The 18,161-nt window shown below is 38.1% G+C and overlaps 2 protein-coding genes across 3 annotated transcripts in view; one reads left to right on the top strand and one right to left on the bottom strand.

Annotated features, from left to right (window-relative positions):
* The window catches only part of NUSAP1 (nucleolar and spindle associated protein 1), a gene marked incomplete at its 5' end in the record, with an annotated part of 11,261 nt that extends 353 nt beyond the window's left edge, over positions 1–10,908 (top strand). Inside the window, 11 exons of the mRNA XM_084286918.1 lie at positions 546–611; positions 1,690–1,875; positions 2,914–3,088; positions 4,678–4,767; positions 5,420–5,532; positions 6,226–6,288; positions 6,482–6,669; positions 8,552–8,739; positions 9,538–9,648; positions 10,206–10,317; positions 10,786–10,908. Of these exons, the coding sequence (XP_084143044.1) occupies positions 546–611; positions 1,690–1,875; positions 2,914–3,088; positions 4,678–4,767; positions 5,420–5,532; positions 6,226–6,288; positions 6,482–6,669; positions 8,552–8,739; positions 9,538–9,648; positions 10,206–10,317; positions 10,786–10,873 (1,380 nt within the window). The 3' untranslated portion in view covers positions 10,874–10,908. The remainder of the gene's footprint in view (positions 1–545; positions 612–1,689; positions 1,876–2,913; positions 3,089–4,677; positions 4,768–5,419; positions 5,533–6,225; positions 6,289–6,481; positions 6,670–8,551; positions 8,740–9,537; positions 9,649–10,205; positions 10,318–10,785) is intronic.
* Positions 10,909–12,143: 1,235 nt separating this feature from the next.
* Positions 12,144–17,974, bottom strand: NDUFAF1 (NADH:ubiquinone oxidoreductase complex assembly factor 1). 2 transcript variants are annotated; one of them, XM_084286920.1, is made up of 5 exons: positions 17,844–17,968; positions 16,927–17,548; positions 14,935–15,120; positions 14,705–14,779; positions 12,144–13,161 (listed from the first exon to the last, which is right to left on the bottom strand). In XM_084286920.1, exons 2-5 carry the CDS (start codon positions 17,434–17,436, stop codon positions 13,021–13,023), a joined length of 912 nt encoding a protein of 303 aa, XP_084143046.1. In that variant the 5' UTR covers positions 17,437–17,548; positions 17,844–17,968; the 3' UTR covers positions 12,144–13,020. The 2 variants fall into 2 exon arrangements, with proteins under 2 accessions (XP_084143046.1, XP_084143045.1); XM_084286919.1 differs by having other exon boundaries at positions 12,146–13,161; positions 17,758–17,974.
* Between the last annotated feature and the right edge of the window lie 187 nt (positions 17,975–18,161).

Genomic DNA, 18,161 nt, shown 5'->3' with positions numbered 1-18,161 from the left:
AGCCTGTTCTGGTGCCCAACCACCCTCCTGGTGAAGAAGATTTACCTCATATCCACCCTGACCCTCCCCTTCCCAGCTCCATGCCGTTCCCTCGGGTCCTGTCGCTGTCATCAGAGAGGAGAGCTCAGCACCTGCCCCTCTGCTCCCTTCGTGAGGGAGCTGCAGGCTGTCAGGAAACCTCCCCTCAGCCTCCGCTGTCCTAGGTTCAACAAGCATAGTGACTTCAGCTGCTCCTTCTACGTTTTTTCATTTAGATCCTTCACCGCCTTTGTAGCCCTCCTTTGGACACTAATAGTTTCATGTCTTATATTGTGTTACTCATACATGCACATGATACTCAAAGAGAGGCTTTGAGTAGAGCCAAAGAGAGAGAGCAGAGTGAGACAGTCGCTTCCCTCCAAGCATGCCTTAATCATTCTCTTGGATTCAGCAAATATTCCATTTATTTGTTGGATTGGTTTGTAGACACTAATTGGGTTTATGCAGTTTTTGTTTGGTGACTTAATGCAATGTTTGGTTCATTTGTTGTTTTGATTTCTCTCCAGGGAGACAAACTGTTGAAAGCACTGAAGCAACACTTTCAAGGAATAAAAGAAGAAAGTGAAAATATGGTAATAGATGATAAAACAGCCATTCTTATTCAGAAAATTCTGTGATTCTGTGATTTAACTTTGTAACTAGTCTAGCACAGCATGTAGTGAACATTGGTTTTAGCATGATGCAAATGGTAATAAAAAAAACACACTTCTTTTTAAATAGTGCCTTTAGTTTAATGTGCTTGCACTGCTAGAAACAGCTGTGTGAATACTTGAAGTGGCCTACTATATGGCTGAAAGCTGGCTCCCTTCCAGCTGTTAATTTAATGATGTATTTTCTAGCCCTTCCACCTGTTAAAATTAACAAGGTATTTTCAGCATGCATACAAAATTATTCTCTATGAACAGTAATGTTTACATTCCACTGAATGAATCTTAATTTTTCCTGTTTATCTCCAGACACTAGTCCCTTTCATTTAGGCATGCAAAATGAATTAAAATATGTGCTGTACTGACTAATCTCAAAGCATTTTATATATACTACAGTTTACTTACGTTGACATAACAAAAGCAATACAACTGTGATGTTTACTTTCCATGTATTGTTTTTTTTTCAAGATTTCTGTGAACTAAATTATTTCATTGCGTGGGTGTTTTTTTTTTTAACTTTTGATTAAAGAAGTTGGTAACCACTTCTTCTAAACCAACTATTTTTAAATATTTTGCTTATAAATTGCCTCTCTAAAAATCGTGAGGAAATGGTGTAATCTTAGCTAATCTTTAACTAGCATGGAAAAGTCTCCTTCTTATCTCACCCTCTTTCCTCTCCTTATGTGTGTACCTTTTTTATGTGATAATCTTTACAAATTTGGGAAGGGCTGCAGCGTCATTTCAGTCAGGTCTCAAATATTATTTGTTTTTATTTTTCATAGTCTCTGACTGAAAAGAAATACAGTTTCATTCTGTAGCATTTTAAGGCTGGAAAACAGCTGGTGTTAAGGAATTTAGATACTGCCGTTTTTCTAATTACAGTGCTACTTAAATGTATACTACTATGTGAAATGCCTTTTCCAATGGTAATGTTGAAGCTGTCTCTTTGGAATATCTGATATATATCAGATATGTTACAAGTCATGGTACTTATCTGATACAGGATGCTGAAAAAAGTGCATCTGCTTCCATGGACACTGAATTGAGCTGTCAGAAAGAATTTAAACCTGATCCAGCGTGTTTTGTCACAAAAAGATCTAAAGAAAAGAAAGCAACCAGAAAAAAGAAGAACTCCAGTGAGAAAATTAAAACCAATGAAGAAACTACAGGGCTCTCTGCTGAGAAAAAGGTGACTTGTATTGCATGGTTTTGTGTGTGTTTGTGTGGGAGTTCCCAGTAAATGATAAGTGAAACATGCTTGTTTCATTCTACTACCATATTAATAGGTAACACCTACCTGAGATTTTTTATGCAGATGTACTAGTGCTATTAGACTAATTTAGTCTACTTTTACCATGTGCTATTCCATAACAAACAGAGATAATTTATTTTCTTGTACTAATGACATAAGTTAAATTTGTCAGAGAGATACCATCCCAAACACTGGAAGTAGGATTGCTTTCACTGGTTCATCATGGTTTCTGTCTGAACATTAGACTGCTTGCACAATTTATCTAAAATGAAGCAATTGGCATTTTTTGATATAGAAAAGATTCTCAGAAACTGGATGATTGCCCAAACTTTTTTTTTTTATTCTTGTTGCTGTCAGTGTTTTAATGCAAGTGTATGTATATATTTGTGGGTTGTATGACTGACAGAGGAGAGATTTCAGGGTGATATGGGGTTAGAATTATTTTTTCTCTATTATAATGTGCAAGTGGTGGGTGAGCTCTGAACTATGTGAAAAACATAACAGTACAGTTAGAGGGAAATGGGAAAATGAGAGGTGTTAATCTTTCAGCAGCATGTCTAAATAAGCAAAAGCGTACAGTAACCAAAGCTACAGAAATAAAAAGCAACATAGCCAGTGAATTTATTTTTACTTGCAGATAGTTGTACTTTGTCAACAGAGGCAATTTATGCTAAAATGTTAGAACTGTGTGGGTAAAAGCTTTCTAATATAGATCCGTTTGTGCAATAACAGAATGAGTATTTCCTAGGTTAATTCAGGTTGGACTTCAGAAAGCCTCTTGCTCTATCTTCCCCTGAAAGCAGGGTCAGCTATAAAGTTGGGGCTTTATCTAATCCTGTCTTGTAAACTTCTCAGTTTGGAGACTATACAACCTCTCTGTGCAGCTTATTCCACTAACCAACTGCTCTTAGAATGAAATCTTTTCCTTATATCCACTTGTAACAAACAGTTAAAATGAAGTATGCTTAACTGTAGGAATATTCTGAAATGAAAGAAAATGAAGTCCCCCATGGTGAGCAAGAAAAGGGACAGATGGTATTCCAAAATGAGGAACCAGTAATTAAAAAGAGAGCTATTGAGGATCCAGGGATGGCTACTGGAGAGAAGGAACAACCGGAGAAGACTTCTACTAAAGGTACTAGAGAGGAACGTGAGTAATAACTTCCATAAAAGTAACTTTAGTCATTCATAGTAATCCAAATACATTTGCTGGTTATTTTGTTGTCTGCGAATATATTTTTTTTTTTTGGTGACATTTCTGGTGATCTGAACCTTTTTGAGGATGCCAGAGAAGAATCTGACATTTGGGCCTGTTTATTTAACACATCATAAATCAACTACACAAACTCTCCAGTCTGGTAGTTCTGCTAATTTTGACTTCAGAAATCTGGACCAATGAAATATTTTCAGTTAAGGCGTTCTTGATGGTCTGAGTGTATTTAATTATTGTGCTTTGTTTAGGATCTGTGCTTTCTGGAATACCCTTAAGATGCCACTTTTTAAAGGAACTGAGTAGCAAGAAATGGAGAGTTCCCTTCCTCGTGCTTCCTTCTTTTTCTACTCACAAATGGGTTTTATCACTTCCTTTCTGGGAGTAATACGAGTATTAAAAGGCATAAAGACAGCCCTTGTTAGTTTGTTTGCCAAACGTTATCTGTGTGTGTTATGGTAGACCACTTTTATATCTGGTAGCTTTTTTAGACCTTCAAACGTGATGCTGACAAAATATGGACTCGCTTTCCCGCTCCTTTGTGCATGCAGCTGACCTAAAGAGGAAATAAGTGTCTTCCCAATTTTATTTGACATATTCACAATAAGTTTTCAGATACATGCCATTATTTTCTCCTGTTAGACTAGATGTAAATAGTCATTGAGACGTATTAAGTATAACATAACCTTGCTGTTCAATAGTACTTAAAGAACATTCTTATTGGAGGCTATTTCTAAAGCAGTTTAAAAATTACAGAAATGAGAGTTTTCAATTAAGTTTCTTATAAAAGCAGATGCAATAAAATGTGTAGAGGATGCTTTGGCTGAGGCAACATTATAATGAATTTGACCCTGACATTTGGTATAGTGCCTGTCTCTTCCCATAACCATAAGTATCCATATTGCTTTGACTTTTTTTTTTTTTAAACAGTAATTTCAGACAGCAAGAGAGCTGTGTAACAGAAAAATACTATTGCTACATTTAGTGCAGTTTTCTGTATGTCGGCTTTATGGTGTGTTTATGCTAAAAACCAAGCTACTGGCAAGATTAAAAAAAAAATAATAAAATAAAGCAGACCTGAGGGCAGAGATAATCAAAATAGCTTAGGTTCTTGTGCCTATATTTAAGGCAATGGCAGAAAAGCTGGTCAAAATTTTTACAGGTATAAAAACTTCAAATATTAGGCTCTAAATATTTTTAGATAAAGACCTGTGGGTTGTACTTGTTTACCACAAGCAGAGTTTGCTTGTTAACTCCTTCTGTAAAATACTTTACTACTGAAAGTAATGTCAGGCTATCTTCTGTCAGACTCGTTCTGGGTTTGTAGTATGTCATGACACGTTGTTACTGACATACGATTTAAAAAGCTTTTGAGAGTCTTAGGATGTACCTATTCCAATTGAGATTGTGATTTCTAAAAACCTAAAGCTGCTCTGAGGAGGTAAGGTATATTATGGAACAAAGGTTTTAAAGACATTTAAAGTATTTCCTATTAGTTCTAATCATTTTGTCTAATCTTATTGTGCCAGGTGATATTCATCCTGTGGGAGGGAAGATCCCTATACATGTAGGCCGTGCATCGAGGTCTGGGAAAACAGGAATGAAAGCTACTACACCAAGTAAGAGAATCTACCACCTTTGTAAATAAAACGTATTGCCTGTGTGAAGGGAGACTTGACTTACAGGTTTTACGAACCAGACTTCCATTTTTTGCTTGAACCAAGAGACCACCTTCTCTTTAAAAAGCGAACAAATGAAAATGCCAGAAGGTTACGTGGAGGTACAGCTTCCCACTTGTAAATTCACAGCAGTAAATGATTTAAGTATAGGTTATAAAACTGGCTTATGGAGTGCTTTGATGTCTTCTGGATGTTATACTTGCATTCACAGTTTTCATAACAAAGAGTAGGAAGACATGCTATGACTCCTGCATATTTAGTTCTCATTTTATAGTAATATCGCAACTGTAGTATTTATAAGTTAGCTCACTTTCATTACTTCATAAAACACGTTAACTTAAAATGGTTGGATTACTAGAAAATTGAAGCTTTGGGTTTTCTTCCTTCTTTGTAGAATTCTCTAGAGCAGGTACCATGTGACTATGTAGTTGAAGTAGATGCTGTCTGAACTGTTTAGGTACCTGTGGATATGCAGAGGGATACTTTCTGGAGAGAAGTTGTAACAATAAATGTTGCAAGCTTTTTCTGTTAGGTAGCAAGTTTCCTTAGGAGCTTGTCAGATGTATGACTTATCATTTTTGGAATTTCTTAGACTTTAAGAAGTTACACGAGGCTCACTTCAAGAAAATGGAGTCTATTGATGACTACTTTGAGAGGAAGAGAAAAAAGATTGAAAACTGCAGCAGTTCACTCAATGAAGTCAAGGTAAGTGCTAACACAGGACAGACATCCATTGTTCCTGTATTTTGTTTATTTCCAGAAAACCTCTGTAAAAATTCCTTCAGGGTCTCTAGAGCAGTAAGAAGCTGGTTATGTATGCATGCAGTGGAATATCACAGCATCAGTGAGACTTTGAATTGGAGTCCTATATGAGTAGTTCTATATACTTATTTGCATATAAGTTCTATAGCGATGTTTTTAATATTAAAGTGTATATTAATGGTGTATGGTTATAAATGGCTGTAGAAACCAATAAACAACTTGTCATTTTTTAAGTAAAAATAACTGCCACAATTACTTTTTTGTGAAGGATCTCCTGGAACATTTGTTAAAGTGTCTGAATTGCTGCAGAGCCAAAGGTGATGGATTGTTCTTCAAAAAGCAGGGATTAAACAGTTTGTGCCTTAAAAAGCCTTTGTCCAATGTCTTTGTACGACTCCTTTAAAATACTTGTAATGTATATTACTTTCAATGTCCCTGATTTTTGGTTCTTACATGTGAAAACTACAAAGGGGCCTCTTCCAGGATGTGGCAGATACTATAAGAGCAACTACAATGTATCAATGAATGCCAGTGTATAGATCAAAATGTAACACAAACTCCTGAAAGTTGCATTTCTCTTTTCTGTGGCATATGGTATATGCTTAATGCATGCTTCAGACGAATTATTTTTGGCAGGTGCTGGCCAAAAAATCTAATCTTCTAAGGGCATCAGAAAAAGGCCTTCCACATAACTCTAAGGTATATGTTTTCAAACCACTTTAATAATATAGAAAACTGTGTGTAAAATGTCTTTCCCTTTCCCACCCTTCCCACTTTAAAAGCATAAAAGACTGTATGCTTCTGATTCATTGTGTATTTTCCCTTCCTCTTAGATACATTCCTGACTAAATATTTAATGGAGTATGTTAACTTGTGATTTGCTTTTCCCTAGAAACGTACTGCTGGCAAATCATTCTTATTCAGCCCAAATCCAGAAAGAAGTAGATTATCTGCCACCTGCACTCCCAGTAACCCGCGACGCTCACCACGTAGTCTGCTGAACACTGCAAGTCAAAGTATTTTATCTAGGAAATCTTCATTTAATGCTTCAGTCCTCTCCACAACCAAAATGAATGTCAGGTAAAAAGAACAATCCCAAGTTATTAGTGAGCAATTTCATATGATACACTTATTAAAATAATAAACATTGACTGTGATTTGACTACTATATTTTTGTTCCAAGCATGACCTACACAAGATTAATTCTGATTTCTACCTTTCGGCCTAACTTTAGGGCTGTTTTAAACTTTATTATATTGATATTATTTTGATTCTTCATCTTGATACCTGTTGATCAGAGTAGGGCCTCATCTTGTAATCAACTAACGTAAGCAGATTTGTTCCCATCTGCTAGAAGCAAACTGACACCAGAAAGTCACGAATTGCTAAATGAATGAGCTCATACTTGATGCTATTATATCTGATCTCATTTCCTTTTAAAATGTTACACACACTTCATTATTCCTACACAGTAATCTAATACACAATTATGTTAATGTCTTCTGATTTTTTGTTATCAGTAAACTTTATTAGCTTATTACTAATAAGCTAATAAGTCTTGAACAAAAAAAAAAAAAGGAATTGAAAGCATAGTCCTTAATGGTATTCTATTGAAAAATGTTCTTTTGCCCAGTTTTCTCTCAGTGAAAGTCATTCTATCTACTATTTTCTTTGCCAGTTACCAATTGTTGATGCTTGCTTTCCCCCATTTACCTGACTTTTCACAATAGCTGAAGTTCAGATTTAGATATTCTAAATTTTACCCTTGTCCTTCTCACCCTGCTAATAGTATCAGGTTAATCTTGTGTCTCTGTTGCATTACTTTGCATTTTTCTGATAACACTTACTTCTTAACACTTGTGTGCCAAGTTTATAGTTGCTGGGATGCTTTTTGTCTCTGAAGAAAGGATTTTTTTTTTTGGTTTCTCCCTTCTGCCCTATATGTCAGTACAACTAATAAATAATATAAATAACTATGAGACCTGTAATCTTTCCATGATAGTTCTTTTGCTTCTTGGAGATCAAGACTGAGAGTCCTTTGCAATAACTACTTCATTCTTGCTGGCTTTATTTCTATTTTGTATGTGACAATTTTGATTTCCGTGGTTTCCTTCTATTAATCCAATCTTGTTCTCTGTTGAAAAATGATAGTGTAATCATCAAGTGAAAATAATATTCTACCTTTTAGTAATTGCTTACTTTTTTCCACTGTAGCCCTACTTGATTCTTTAGCACTATGTAAAATGTAACAATGCTTTCAGAACTTGCTTCCATTTCACTTGTCCAAAAATATGCTGTGCTAGATCTTGCAAGCTACACTTCATCCATAAACTTCCTAGCCCTCAAAATATAGGTCTTAATAATAAACTTTTGCAAGATATGGAAAAAGCAGCGCTTTCAGCTCAGTAATGTTATTGATGAGACTTATTAATTCATGCAAGCTTTTGAATTTTCTTTCACATGCTCACACATTAAGAAGTGTGAGTATTTACACACACAGACAGCATACGTGTGTCTTGGTATACAGGTAGCTTGTGTTTTGACTAGAATTTGTTTTCTCCTCGTGGATCTAGAGTTCTGTTATTTTTTTAACTTCTGAATTTGAAAACTCAAATTAATAATGTTTATAAATCATAGTGTTTTACTAGAGAAACTAAAGATTAAGTAAGCTGCATAGGCTGGTAAAAAGATCTAGCTTATTGCACTCAAATACTTTTTCTCTCCAAAACAACAGTTAGCTCTAATAGCTGTAAGTAATAGTAAGAATTTTAATGTTTGATCACAACCTGAGAATTGTCAGCAAAGGTATTTTTAGCGTAATTTGTGTTAGCTGTGAACATCTTATATATAGAAAAACTTCCAACGTATAAAATGCAACTTTTGCTCCTTTTGCATTCTGTAACATGGCTTACTTTCCTTGTAGGTGACTAATTTTTGTCCTTACGCTTCTAATAACTTTCAGGTTCTCAGAAGCCACAAAAGATAATGAGCATAAGCGCTCTCTTACCAAGACTCCATCTAGAATGTCTCCATACTTAAACGAGTTCTGCACACCTGATAGCCAGAAGAGCTGCGAACGCCTAAGTATGAAAAGCAGGAAGAGGGATACAAGAAATAATGATCTGGCTGCATCAAAGGGTAAAGTGGATGGCGATTTTGTTTTTTGCATCAAGACTTATTTGTACTGAATGGTTATATAATTCTTATAACACAATATAATGTAGGTCCGTGTTTTAATTTCAATCTCTAATTTATGACTGATTCTTCAGAAACTGCAGCAGTTTATTTCCTTCAGTTTCCAGTATTTAAATTTAAATGTTTAGCTGCTAAAATCTAAACAGGTAGTAAGCATAAAGACTTTGAATGCCTAGCTACCTACAGAAAAGCCTGTGGGGGATAGAAAAAGTTCTGGACCTTTATGGATCACATAGGAGAAGGTTGACATAACTCATATGGGGAGATTCCTATGGTGGGAGGTGTTTCTGATGCCTTCTCAAAGGTCTCATTCTCCTTGTGGGATGGGTTTGCACCAGTTATCTAGCTGTGTTTTAGGACAACCTGATATTATCAGCCTCAGCAACCTTAATTAGGTCAGGATTCAGAACCCTGTATGTAGGAAAGAGGAATTCTTCTGATCATTCGTACTCTGCACCACCACAGCTCTTCTAACAGTTGATATGATATCCTGGCATCACCAGGTACATCAACTCCAAGTTCTTGACCTATGCTACCTATCTTGCTATATGATAATTCCGGTATTTTTTGGGGTGGCAGGTCCAGTGAGCTGCATCTGTACAATATTGATTTCAGTGGTAGCAGAAGGTAGCATTTAATGGCTCTTTGGTCTTGAGAGTCGTACCGTGGTCCTCACTGATCTATTTACGTAGCAAGTTGTAAAGTATGTTCTTGCTACAATTAATAAGTACAACAATTCAATGTTTTTTGTAGTTGTTACCCCCTTCAAGTTTGGAGTTCACTCTGCAGAGCCTACAAGCACAAAGAAGACATTTGATCTCAAAGCAAGTCTCTCAAGGCCACTTCGTTATCAACCACATAAAGGTACAGTGATCCTTTATTGGTCATATCACTTATTAAATGCTCATAAAAATAAGGCACTGAGCTACTTTGCTACATCATGTTGTGTATTCATCTTTTATTTATTTTCCCTGTCCCTTTCTCTTGAGATTCCCAAGTAGTTTTTGGGCTGTTGTTAAATTTCTACATGACGCATGCTTTAAGAGCCTCATTACTGAAAAATATCTCAATGAACAAAATCTCATGAATACAGAAATAAACATCCATGTATTGCACTGAATATGTGTATGCACAAGGAATTTGAGATAAAAACCTTATTGTGTAAAGGATTGTTTCTTTATTAAAAGTGCATATTTGTGGGAGAAGCAAAGCATCTGAAATGTTCTTTGTGTAATTACTGTTACTTGGAAAACTACTCATAAGAAATGGGCTGCTGAAACTAATAATACAACTGAAGAGGCATTTTGTCTCGCAGGCAGACAGCAAAGAACAAACTAGCTAGTATAAAATTCACAGTAAGTTAAGCACATAAGTACTAAACTGTAGTAATTCAGTAACCTGTCTTTGCCTCTGACTTGTAGGACGATTAAAACCTTGGGGAGAAAGCAAAGAAAATACTGTTATAAATAAGTCTGTCAGTAGCAACATCTCTTCACGTAAGAAAGATTACAAACAGCCACGTCTCCAGACAAGGTTAGTATAACATTAGCTCTTTATTAATAGTGTTATTTAAAATAATGTGATAGCTCACTTACTTTTTTAGTATTAACATGTACAGTTCACAAAAGAATACTTCTGTATTCACTTTGGCCTCCAGTACCTGTCCAGTAACCCAAAGGCCAAGGAAGATGCAACTGTGAATCTGATAGATTTTTATTCTATGAGAGCTTCCAATTCTAGCATTTGGATACTTGCCTTCATCTCAAAAGAAAATGAATATTGACAAGCTGTGACCTTGAATGTTAGACCTGTACATCTAAGCAGAAGTACTAGTCTGGTTAGATTTGATTGAAAATGGAACTGTTCTCTCTGCGCATGGTTAATGTGGCATATTGGTTAAATAGATGTCAAGCCTTGGTCACCTTCATATTCCTTGGGTTGCTTGTGTCTCTGCCTTTAACATAACTTGATGTGGTCTCATTCTTTTTTTTTTTCCTTCAGGGAAGAAAGGCGGGAGAAGCATGAGCAGGAGAGAAAAAAGAAAAAGGCTCAGGTTCTTGGAAACCGTAGAGGATTATCTGTAGATTAAAAAGAATCAGAAAAAGCCAGGATCTGACTGTAAATACTGTCCCTCTCGTGTAAATATTTGTCTGTACTTTAGAGTATAGGTCAGGTTGCTTATTAGTAGAATCCAGAGAGCTTTGAATGAGACCTTACAATGCATCTGAGCATAAGGCTTTCATGATCAACTTCTCCAATGAGATGAGTTCTAACCTTTTAGGACCTTAGAACCTAATAATACTTTAATGTAAATAACTCCCTTAACTAAAAAAATGTTAAAGCAGAAAATATAAGTGGAAAAGAGATGCTCAAGGAGCCTCCTTGTGACTCAGTATAGACTTCTCCACCAGGATGCATTTATTACCCACTGGAGTGTATGCTTTGAATTGCAAATGTTAAAATGTTCCACTGGTAAATTGAAGGAGATATCTGCATGCCCTGTTCTCCAAATCAATCTTTAAATCCTGTAGCAACTGGAAGAGCCAGTTGTTCTGTATTCCTAACTGCAGCTCCGTGAAATAGTAGGGAACTTCCAGAAGAAAAGTATTCATGCTTTCTGGAAAGCTACAAAGCTTACAGCATAGCATAGTTGTGAAATACCCTTTTTTTAAAAAAGGGTTGTAATCAAGAAGTGGCTTTACAAGTTAACAGCTCTGTGCTTTGAACAGTTAAGTTTGGTTTTGTTCCTTTCTATGGTAAATAGCAGATGTTAATTTTTTTGTTCTCTATGATGCTTAAAGGATGTGAATGTCGTGCTGAAGAATACTCAATGCCTTGTATTCAAAAACTGATGTTACTTAAAAAACAAACAAATAGAAAAGCTGTCTGGATTTGTTATGGATGAAACAGTGACTGGAAAGGTAATGTAGCAGTTGTAATCTCAGCTATTCTAGTGAGCAAACACTGAAATGAATTTAGTATTGTCATATGCTGAAATGTCAAGCTCATTTTTTATAAATAACTATAAAGATATGTACAAAATATTTGTGATCTACTGTGTATAACTACCTCTTCCATGTAGCATGTTTTGTTCACATTTTTCTTTATTACTCAGTCTCTCTTTCTGTAAGTGACTAGTTTTCCTTACTGATTTGCCTGCCTACCCCTTCTTGAATGCATGTGTCTAATACCTTTAGAAAGGATGAATGTTACCATTCTTCTGCTCTTAAATGATCTAATTCTGTGCAAGAAGAAAAGGATAGTACAAGACAACTTCAGCTTGCATATTTGTGGTCTCTTCCATATACAATATAGCTATGTTCAGCATTTTTAAGGTACATTTAAGTAACAAGGAAACTCTGAAGGATGTCAAAGCTTTGATTGGGCTGTTTGTGACATCTAAAACAACGATTGAGCAATTGTTCTTTAAGAGTTATTGAAAGTTACTGAAAACCAGACTTCTCAAAAATGTTTTACAATACACATCAGAAAAACATCATCTGCCTACTCCCCAGTAATGGTGCTAATTAAGCTAAGGTATGAGTTAGCAGGCACCAAACGCTAACAGGGACTTCCCCTCAAACCACCACTGGAGTTTTCAGTGTTGTAGAGCTAAAGGCATAAGGCTATCATCAACAGCTCTAAAATAAGAGCTAAATCCAGTTCATAGCTACTCTTTCAATCTTGGCAGCAGCAGCAGCTTTTTCTTTTTTTAGTTATTCACAGGAGCCAAAAGCTAAAGGTTAAAATACTTTTAGTCCTGCTCTCTGTAAGTTTCAGACTGCACCATCCTTTAACCATTGTCCTTCACTGTATTAATTCCCAGCATAGTTTTTCCACTTTAAAATTATACAGTTGTAATAAACCGAGACAGTTGCAAAATACTTGGGTCTATAAACAATGCAATATAAAATGAAATTGCTGTGTACTGAGAAACAACACTGCATTCATGACATTTTTATTTCTGTGAAGGTCAGAACAGAAGTCAAAACTCAGCCAGTCAATAGTTACTACTTTGTAACCATGTATTGCAGCTCCCCTTGGGCTGTGTAGGTGCAGTCTCATGAACTCTGTATTTGGCAGCTGAAAGACACCAACAGTTTGCTACAGTCAATGCTTCCTGCACTTAACTTTTTAATGTTTCAATAGAACGTTCAAGTTGTTAGAACCCACACCTGAAGTATTCTATAAAAATTAACTAGGCAGCTGAAGAATGTTCCAAAGGACGTGAGCCGTTCAAATTTGAGGGTTCCTATCATATATTTCATAGGCAAATTCTTCTGTATGAGCTCTATCATTTATCAGGCCAATAAAATCAATTTCCAGCTGGAATGGACCATTTACTTTATCTCCCAGGGTGAATCCAAGGGTACTAACCTAGAAGATACACATATTAGAGTACTGGTTAAAATAACATTACAATTTAACAGTTATCTGCTACTTGCAGCTTTTACAGTTTGCAGCCATTCACTTCAGTATTTGCTTGAAATGCAGCAGTATTTCTTAAGCTGTGAGGGCTTTACCTATCACATTTTCAACACAGACTCCCAAGGGGAAGCTATTTCACATTTGCTTTTCTACCACCATGTTGAACTGTGCATTACAAATGGTCTGAGCCTAGAGCAACACTGTGACTTTAATCTTTTAAGATTGCATAGTGCCAGTTTTGTCACAATTAGGTGTACAAACATTTTCATCATGTCTGTTACAGTTCTAGTGTGAGCAGGAAATAAAAATGTAACAAAAGAGGGAACTTTCATTCTAGAGCAAGTCATAGACTTGGCATAATGTGAAAGTGCACCAAAACAGAAATTTTAAAACATAAGAAGCTTTGTTGCTGAGTTTTATATTTCAGTAAGTGACCTAGACACATTTTCCTGTTTAAAATAATGTTCTTAAATAGAATACCCCTTGTTCCTTCCCCACTGCTACGCTAGTAAAAACAACCAACCATCACCACTGTTTTATTCCAACTGTATTAGTAAACTCCATAAAATCCCTGGGGCTCAGGGATGTTTCCCATTAGCCTATGGCTGAAAGCTTTCTCAGCTCTTGTATGTCAACAATCACCTTTCAGAGACTCCAGCATTATCACTTCTCAAAACAAGTTGGGTAACTAGTGGTGAGTCACCTATTAGGCTCTCAGTACCCCTAAACTCTGCTAAAAGTGCAGCTCTGATCTCAGTGCTCATGGTTATAAGGACTGCTGTACATGCAGAAAAATAATGCCTGGGATGTGTCAGATTAAGGGTGAATAACTGTAGGCTGAGAATTGAGGATAAACATACATCGCAAACGCATGCTATATAAGTAAAAGAGCAACGCTAAAGTGATTAAACGGATCACTTCATCACTCCTCTCAGATTGATCTAGGGTTTCATCTACTTTATCTTCCCCAGAAGCAAGCTATAAAGTCAGGCCATTGACTTGCAGAGCCTGCAAAAGTTTTAAAGCTACATCTTTCTGGTTATGGATTATTAGAGGAGTCACCTAAACTGTGCTCTGAAGAATTTATCCCTTTGTAAGCCCTAGATACATTGTCTATGATATAAGTTTGCTTTTAATGTTTTTGGCAGTACTGTGCCAACTTGTACACTAGATTTCTCAGCCATCACTTTGATCATTCCTCCAAAAAAAATATTTTTGAACAGCCAAGTAAGTAGTGAGCTGTTTCTTGGTTATCTAAATATCTTAAAAATATCTTTGGAGCTACTTTGAAGTAAACTGACATGTAATCACAAAGCAGGATAATTTAAATGAAAAGAGTAAGCACACAAGAATAATTAACTTATAACAGGAAGAGACCCCTCAATTTCATATTCACTAAAATTAAATACCTCAAGGATTTCCAAGTCATTTATAAATGACAAGTATTCATAGAAAGTAAATTGCTGACCGATTAAGCCTACAGAAAACTTGCCTTGTCTAACCAGATAGGGTGCTGGTTATCCTGGACTCTTCCTCGACTGGAGAGAAAGAATTTGGAGAATGGAATCTGACAGGAAAAAAAAGAACAAAACCAACAAAAAACAGACTTCAGTGTCACTAGTATATAGAATAAAAACTTAGTAAATGAAGTCACACACTACATTTGGTTCCAGCACTGTTCAGGTGCTTACAAGTGGCACAGAGAAAAGTTCATGAGCTTACCCTTATTTCCTCCCAGTATGGCCCTCCTCGGGTGAACATGAAGTAGTTGTACAGATCGTCCTTGTGATGAGAGAAGTAAGGGTCTGTATAAATGTTTACCATCCAAGGTCTGCCATCACCACGGACACGTAAATGCAGACTGTTGAAGTTCGACCAGTCGTAATACTTCTTCCTAGCAAAAGATCCCTACAAATTATTAATAAACAGAATTATTCCTCCTTCAGACTTGAAGGGAAATTTCCATTACAAAGAACACTGCTACTGCTTTGATCGCTGCCCTTGTTCTCGCTGTAAATACTATCTCCTGTGACACGCTGGAAATGAGGTTTCTCTTTCATCATACCAGGCACTGATCTCTATGAACTTCCTTCAGCACTGTACGAGAGCCTGCAAAACCTACTATCACCGCTCTGAAGACCCAAGCTAATTATAAATCACAGCCTCATAACTATCAGAAATGAGATCTCTTTCCTCGGACCAGATTCCCTACCAGGCACACACACACATGCTACAATGGCAGATCAGGCCTGTAGCTCATTACGTTTAATATTCTGCAGTTGGTACCAGGCTACTCAGAGGAGGTTACAAGAAATTGCATATGTGGGATAATTTATCCCCTGTGGTAACTTACTTCCCTTACTAAAGACTGACATGATCACTGAAAGCATTTATATGCTTTCCAACACTTTTTGTCATTAACTGTGCATAATGATCCAGACTACAAGCATATTGAATCCTCGAGTGCATTTTTTCCAAAGATCTTAGAAGCCCCAACGTTGTGATTTGCACATGGGCTGACCAAATAACCTTCAGAGAGTTACAGAGGTCGTTGGAGCCAGAGGGGGTTGCCAGGGCTATTCGTGACCAGAACTGCTTAAACCAAGTCAAAATCAGCACTAAGAAGTAAAGGTTTCCCCTTTACTTTACAGCACCACTACGGCTACCTATTAACCTTTCTTCTACGAACTCATCTTGTAAGTCACAGAATCAGCAGATAATCAATTTATGGTTTTGCCAGTTTTGAGCGTTCTTACTTATATAAAGTGGAGCCTTTGTATTTATGTTTTTACCATCTAATCTCAACCTGTACTATAAAGATGGACTGATGGACCCTTCACTACCTCAGAATTAGGAAATGAACATTTGAACCGCATTTGCACAAGTTCGTAGCAATCTTGGGAACTCCGGTAAGATTCAACCCCCTGTTCCATTCCCCTGACCTGGTGTCACCAATGTAAGCAGTGTTCCTCTGCCTCTCATTTGCCCATTCATTTGGCTTGCTTAAGTCCTCTGCAATCCAAGTTGCAAATAACAGAAGAGTCTATAAAGGGATTTTTTTTTTTTTTTAAACACACTGACTCGAAGTGTTACTTTGCTTTTTGAAGATGTTTAAATATAAGAAATGAAAAAAGCAGTACCTATAACAAGCACATCAATTTCTGGTTCTGATTTGCTCAATTTAGATCTATCAAATATTTGTCTCGCTTTTTCTGATACACAGTAGGAGTCAGGCCTTTAAAACAAACATTTCAAAGCATTATTTTCTGTACCTATAAGGAAAAAAACAATGAGCTTGTTCACCTAAACCAAGTTTGGTGAATAGGCCAATCTAAAGCCCAGAAAATTTGCCCTTACAACACATTCAATTAACTTCCAATTTAGAGAGACTCATCTATTTTAATTATACCAATTTTAGATCTAACGGTTCATTACAGATCCTTCACTCGTAAGGAGGCAGCAAACAGGGCTGTCTTAATGACGTCCTATTGTACATTAGCAAATGATCAAACGTATTGTTCCTTTTCTAAGAAAGGAGAACAAAATCTGAGTAAAAGTTACTGCCAAGTCAAAGGACACAGCAGCAATCACATCTGAGAAGGAATGTCTAATATTCCTGAAGGCAATCAGTTACAACTGCAGTAAACCACAAATCACAGAAAAATGCTCTCTGATTAAATAACAGATGCTATGATAGCACGAAGCTGCACTTACCACTGGTGGTTTGGCTCTCATGCTACAATATCCACTGTATTTTGTCTCCCCATCGCGAGGTACTTCGGTATTGAGAGTTCCATACAGCAGAGCAGCCTGGTTATTCCTACCCAGTTTTAGGTAAACTTCACTTTTCCCTCCGATCTCTACATCAGAGGAAATAACCCATTTATTTATATCTTCCTGGCTCCGAAACTCCCACAACACCTTCGTCTGTTGCAACAGGTACTGATCAAACCCACGGCCTTCGGGTCCTCTTAAGTGATCTTTGGTCTCCTTCTTCAGCAAGCTTAGCTGAGTCTTTAAGGCATCGATGCCCTTCTTAAAATTGAAATCAACCTTTTGCCAAGACGGCGTTTTCTCAGGCTGCGACCCTGGCCTCCTGTAACTGCTGTACAGTTTTGACGTGGGATCTGCGAGGATTGATCCAAGCAGGGGGTGCAGGACCTTGTGCCTGCAGCATCGGCCGCGTAACCCAGCGCCGTTCAGCACCGTGGCAGTCAGAGCCATCGCGGTAAGGCTGCGGGATGCGCCCCCAGCGAGGCAACGAGCGGGTCTGAAATCAACTCATCAACAAAACCGGCATCCAGCGCTATCTGTAGCTACCGTAGTTTATCTTCACCTTCAGATGAAAAAGAGAAAAGACAAAAATTAGAGTTTTACAAGCCTGATGCGTTCATTTTTAAACGAAGCTTTGAAAAAGAAATCTCCGCAGCACTGCTGGCCCGAGCAGCTGCAGCACACCGCTACCCCCTGACTCCCCGCGGGAGGCCGCCGATCACCCCCAGGCTCCCGGCAGGTCGCTCCTCTCCCTTCCCTTCCCCTCCCCACCTCCTCCTCCCCGCTCTCTATCGCGACAGCGGCCGACAGCGCAGAGCCCGTGCAGCCTCCCCGTGCTCCCGGCGCGGCCGCCTCACTCCTTCCGGGGCAGGCGGGGCGGGACCGGGGTCCCCCCGCGCTGTGCCCGGCGCTTCAGCCCCTCAGCACCGCCACCGGCAGCGAGCCCCGAGCCCCCCCCGGCCTCTCCCTCAGCCGCAGGGCCCGGGACCGGCGGCGGAGCCCGCGGCGCTGCCCCCCCCTCCCTCTCCCTCCCCCTCCGCCCCTCACCTCCCCTCTGCCGCCCCTCCCCGCTTCCCGCCCCGGCGCGCTGCGCATGCGCCGTGCCCTTTGTGTCCCGGGCGGGCGGGCGGCGCGGGGCAGGCCGGGCCGCTCGAAGCGCCGCGCCGCCGCCGCCG

The sequence above is a fragment of the Netta rufina genome (assembly GCF_964035555.1).
Source record: "Netta rufina genome assembly, chromosome: 5".
Classification (NCBI taxonomy): Eukaryota; Metazoa; Chordata; class Aves; order Anseriformes; family Anatidae; genus Netta; species Netta rufina.
Note: the sequence above shows the minus strand (reverse complement) of the source record. Positions and strands in the feature narration are given on the sequence as shown.

Excerpts from the sequence above, each read along its gene's own strand:
- NDUFAF1 (XM_084286919.1), bottom strand. The coding sequence starts at position 17,436 with ATGGCTCTGACTGCCACGGTGCTGAACGGCGCTGGGTTACGCGGCCGA. Across the intron at positions 15,121-16,926 it reads TGAGAGCCAAACCACCAGTG|GGATCTTTTGCTAGGAAGAA; the intron begins GTAAGTGCAGCT and ends AATAATTTGTAG. Across the intron at positions 13,162-14,704 it reads ACCCTATCTGGTTAGACAAG|GTTAGTACCCTTGGATTCAC; the intron begins GCAAGTTTTCTG and ends TGTATCTTCTAG.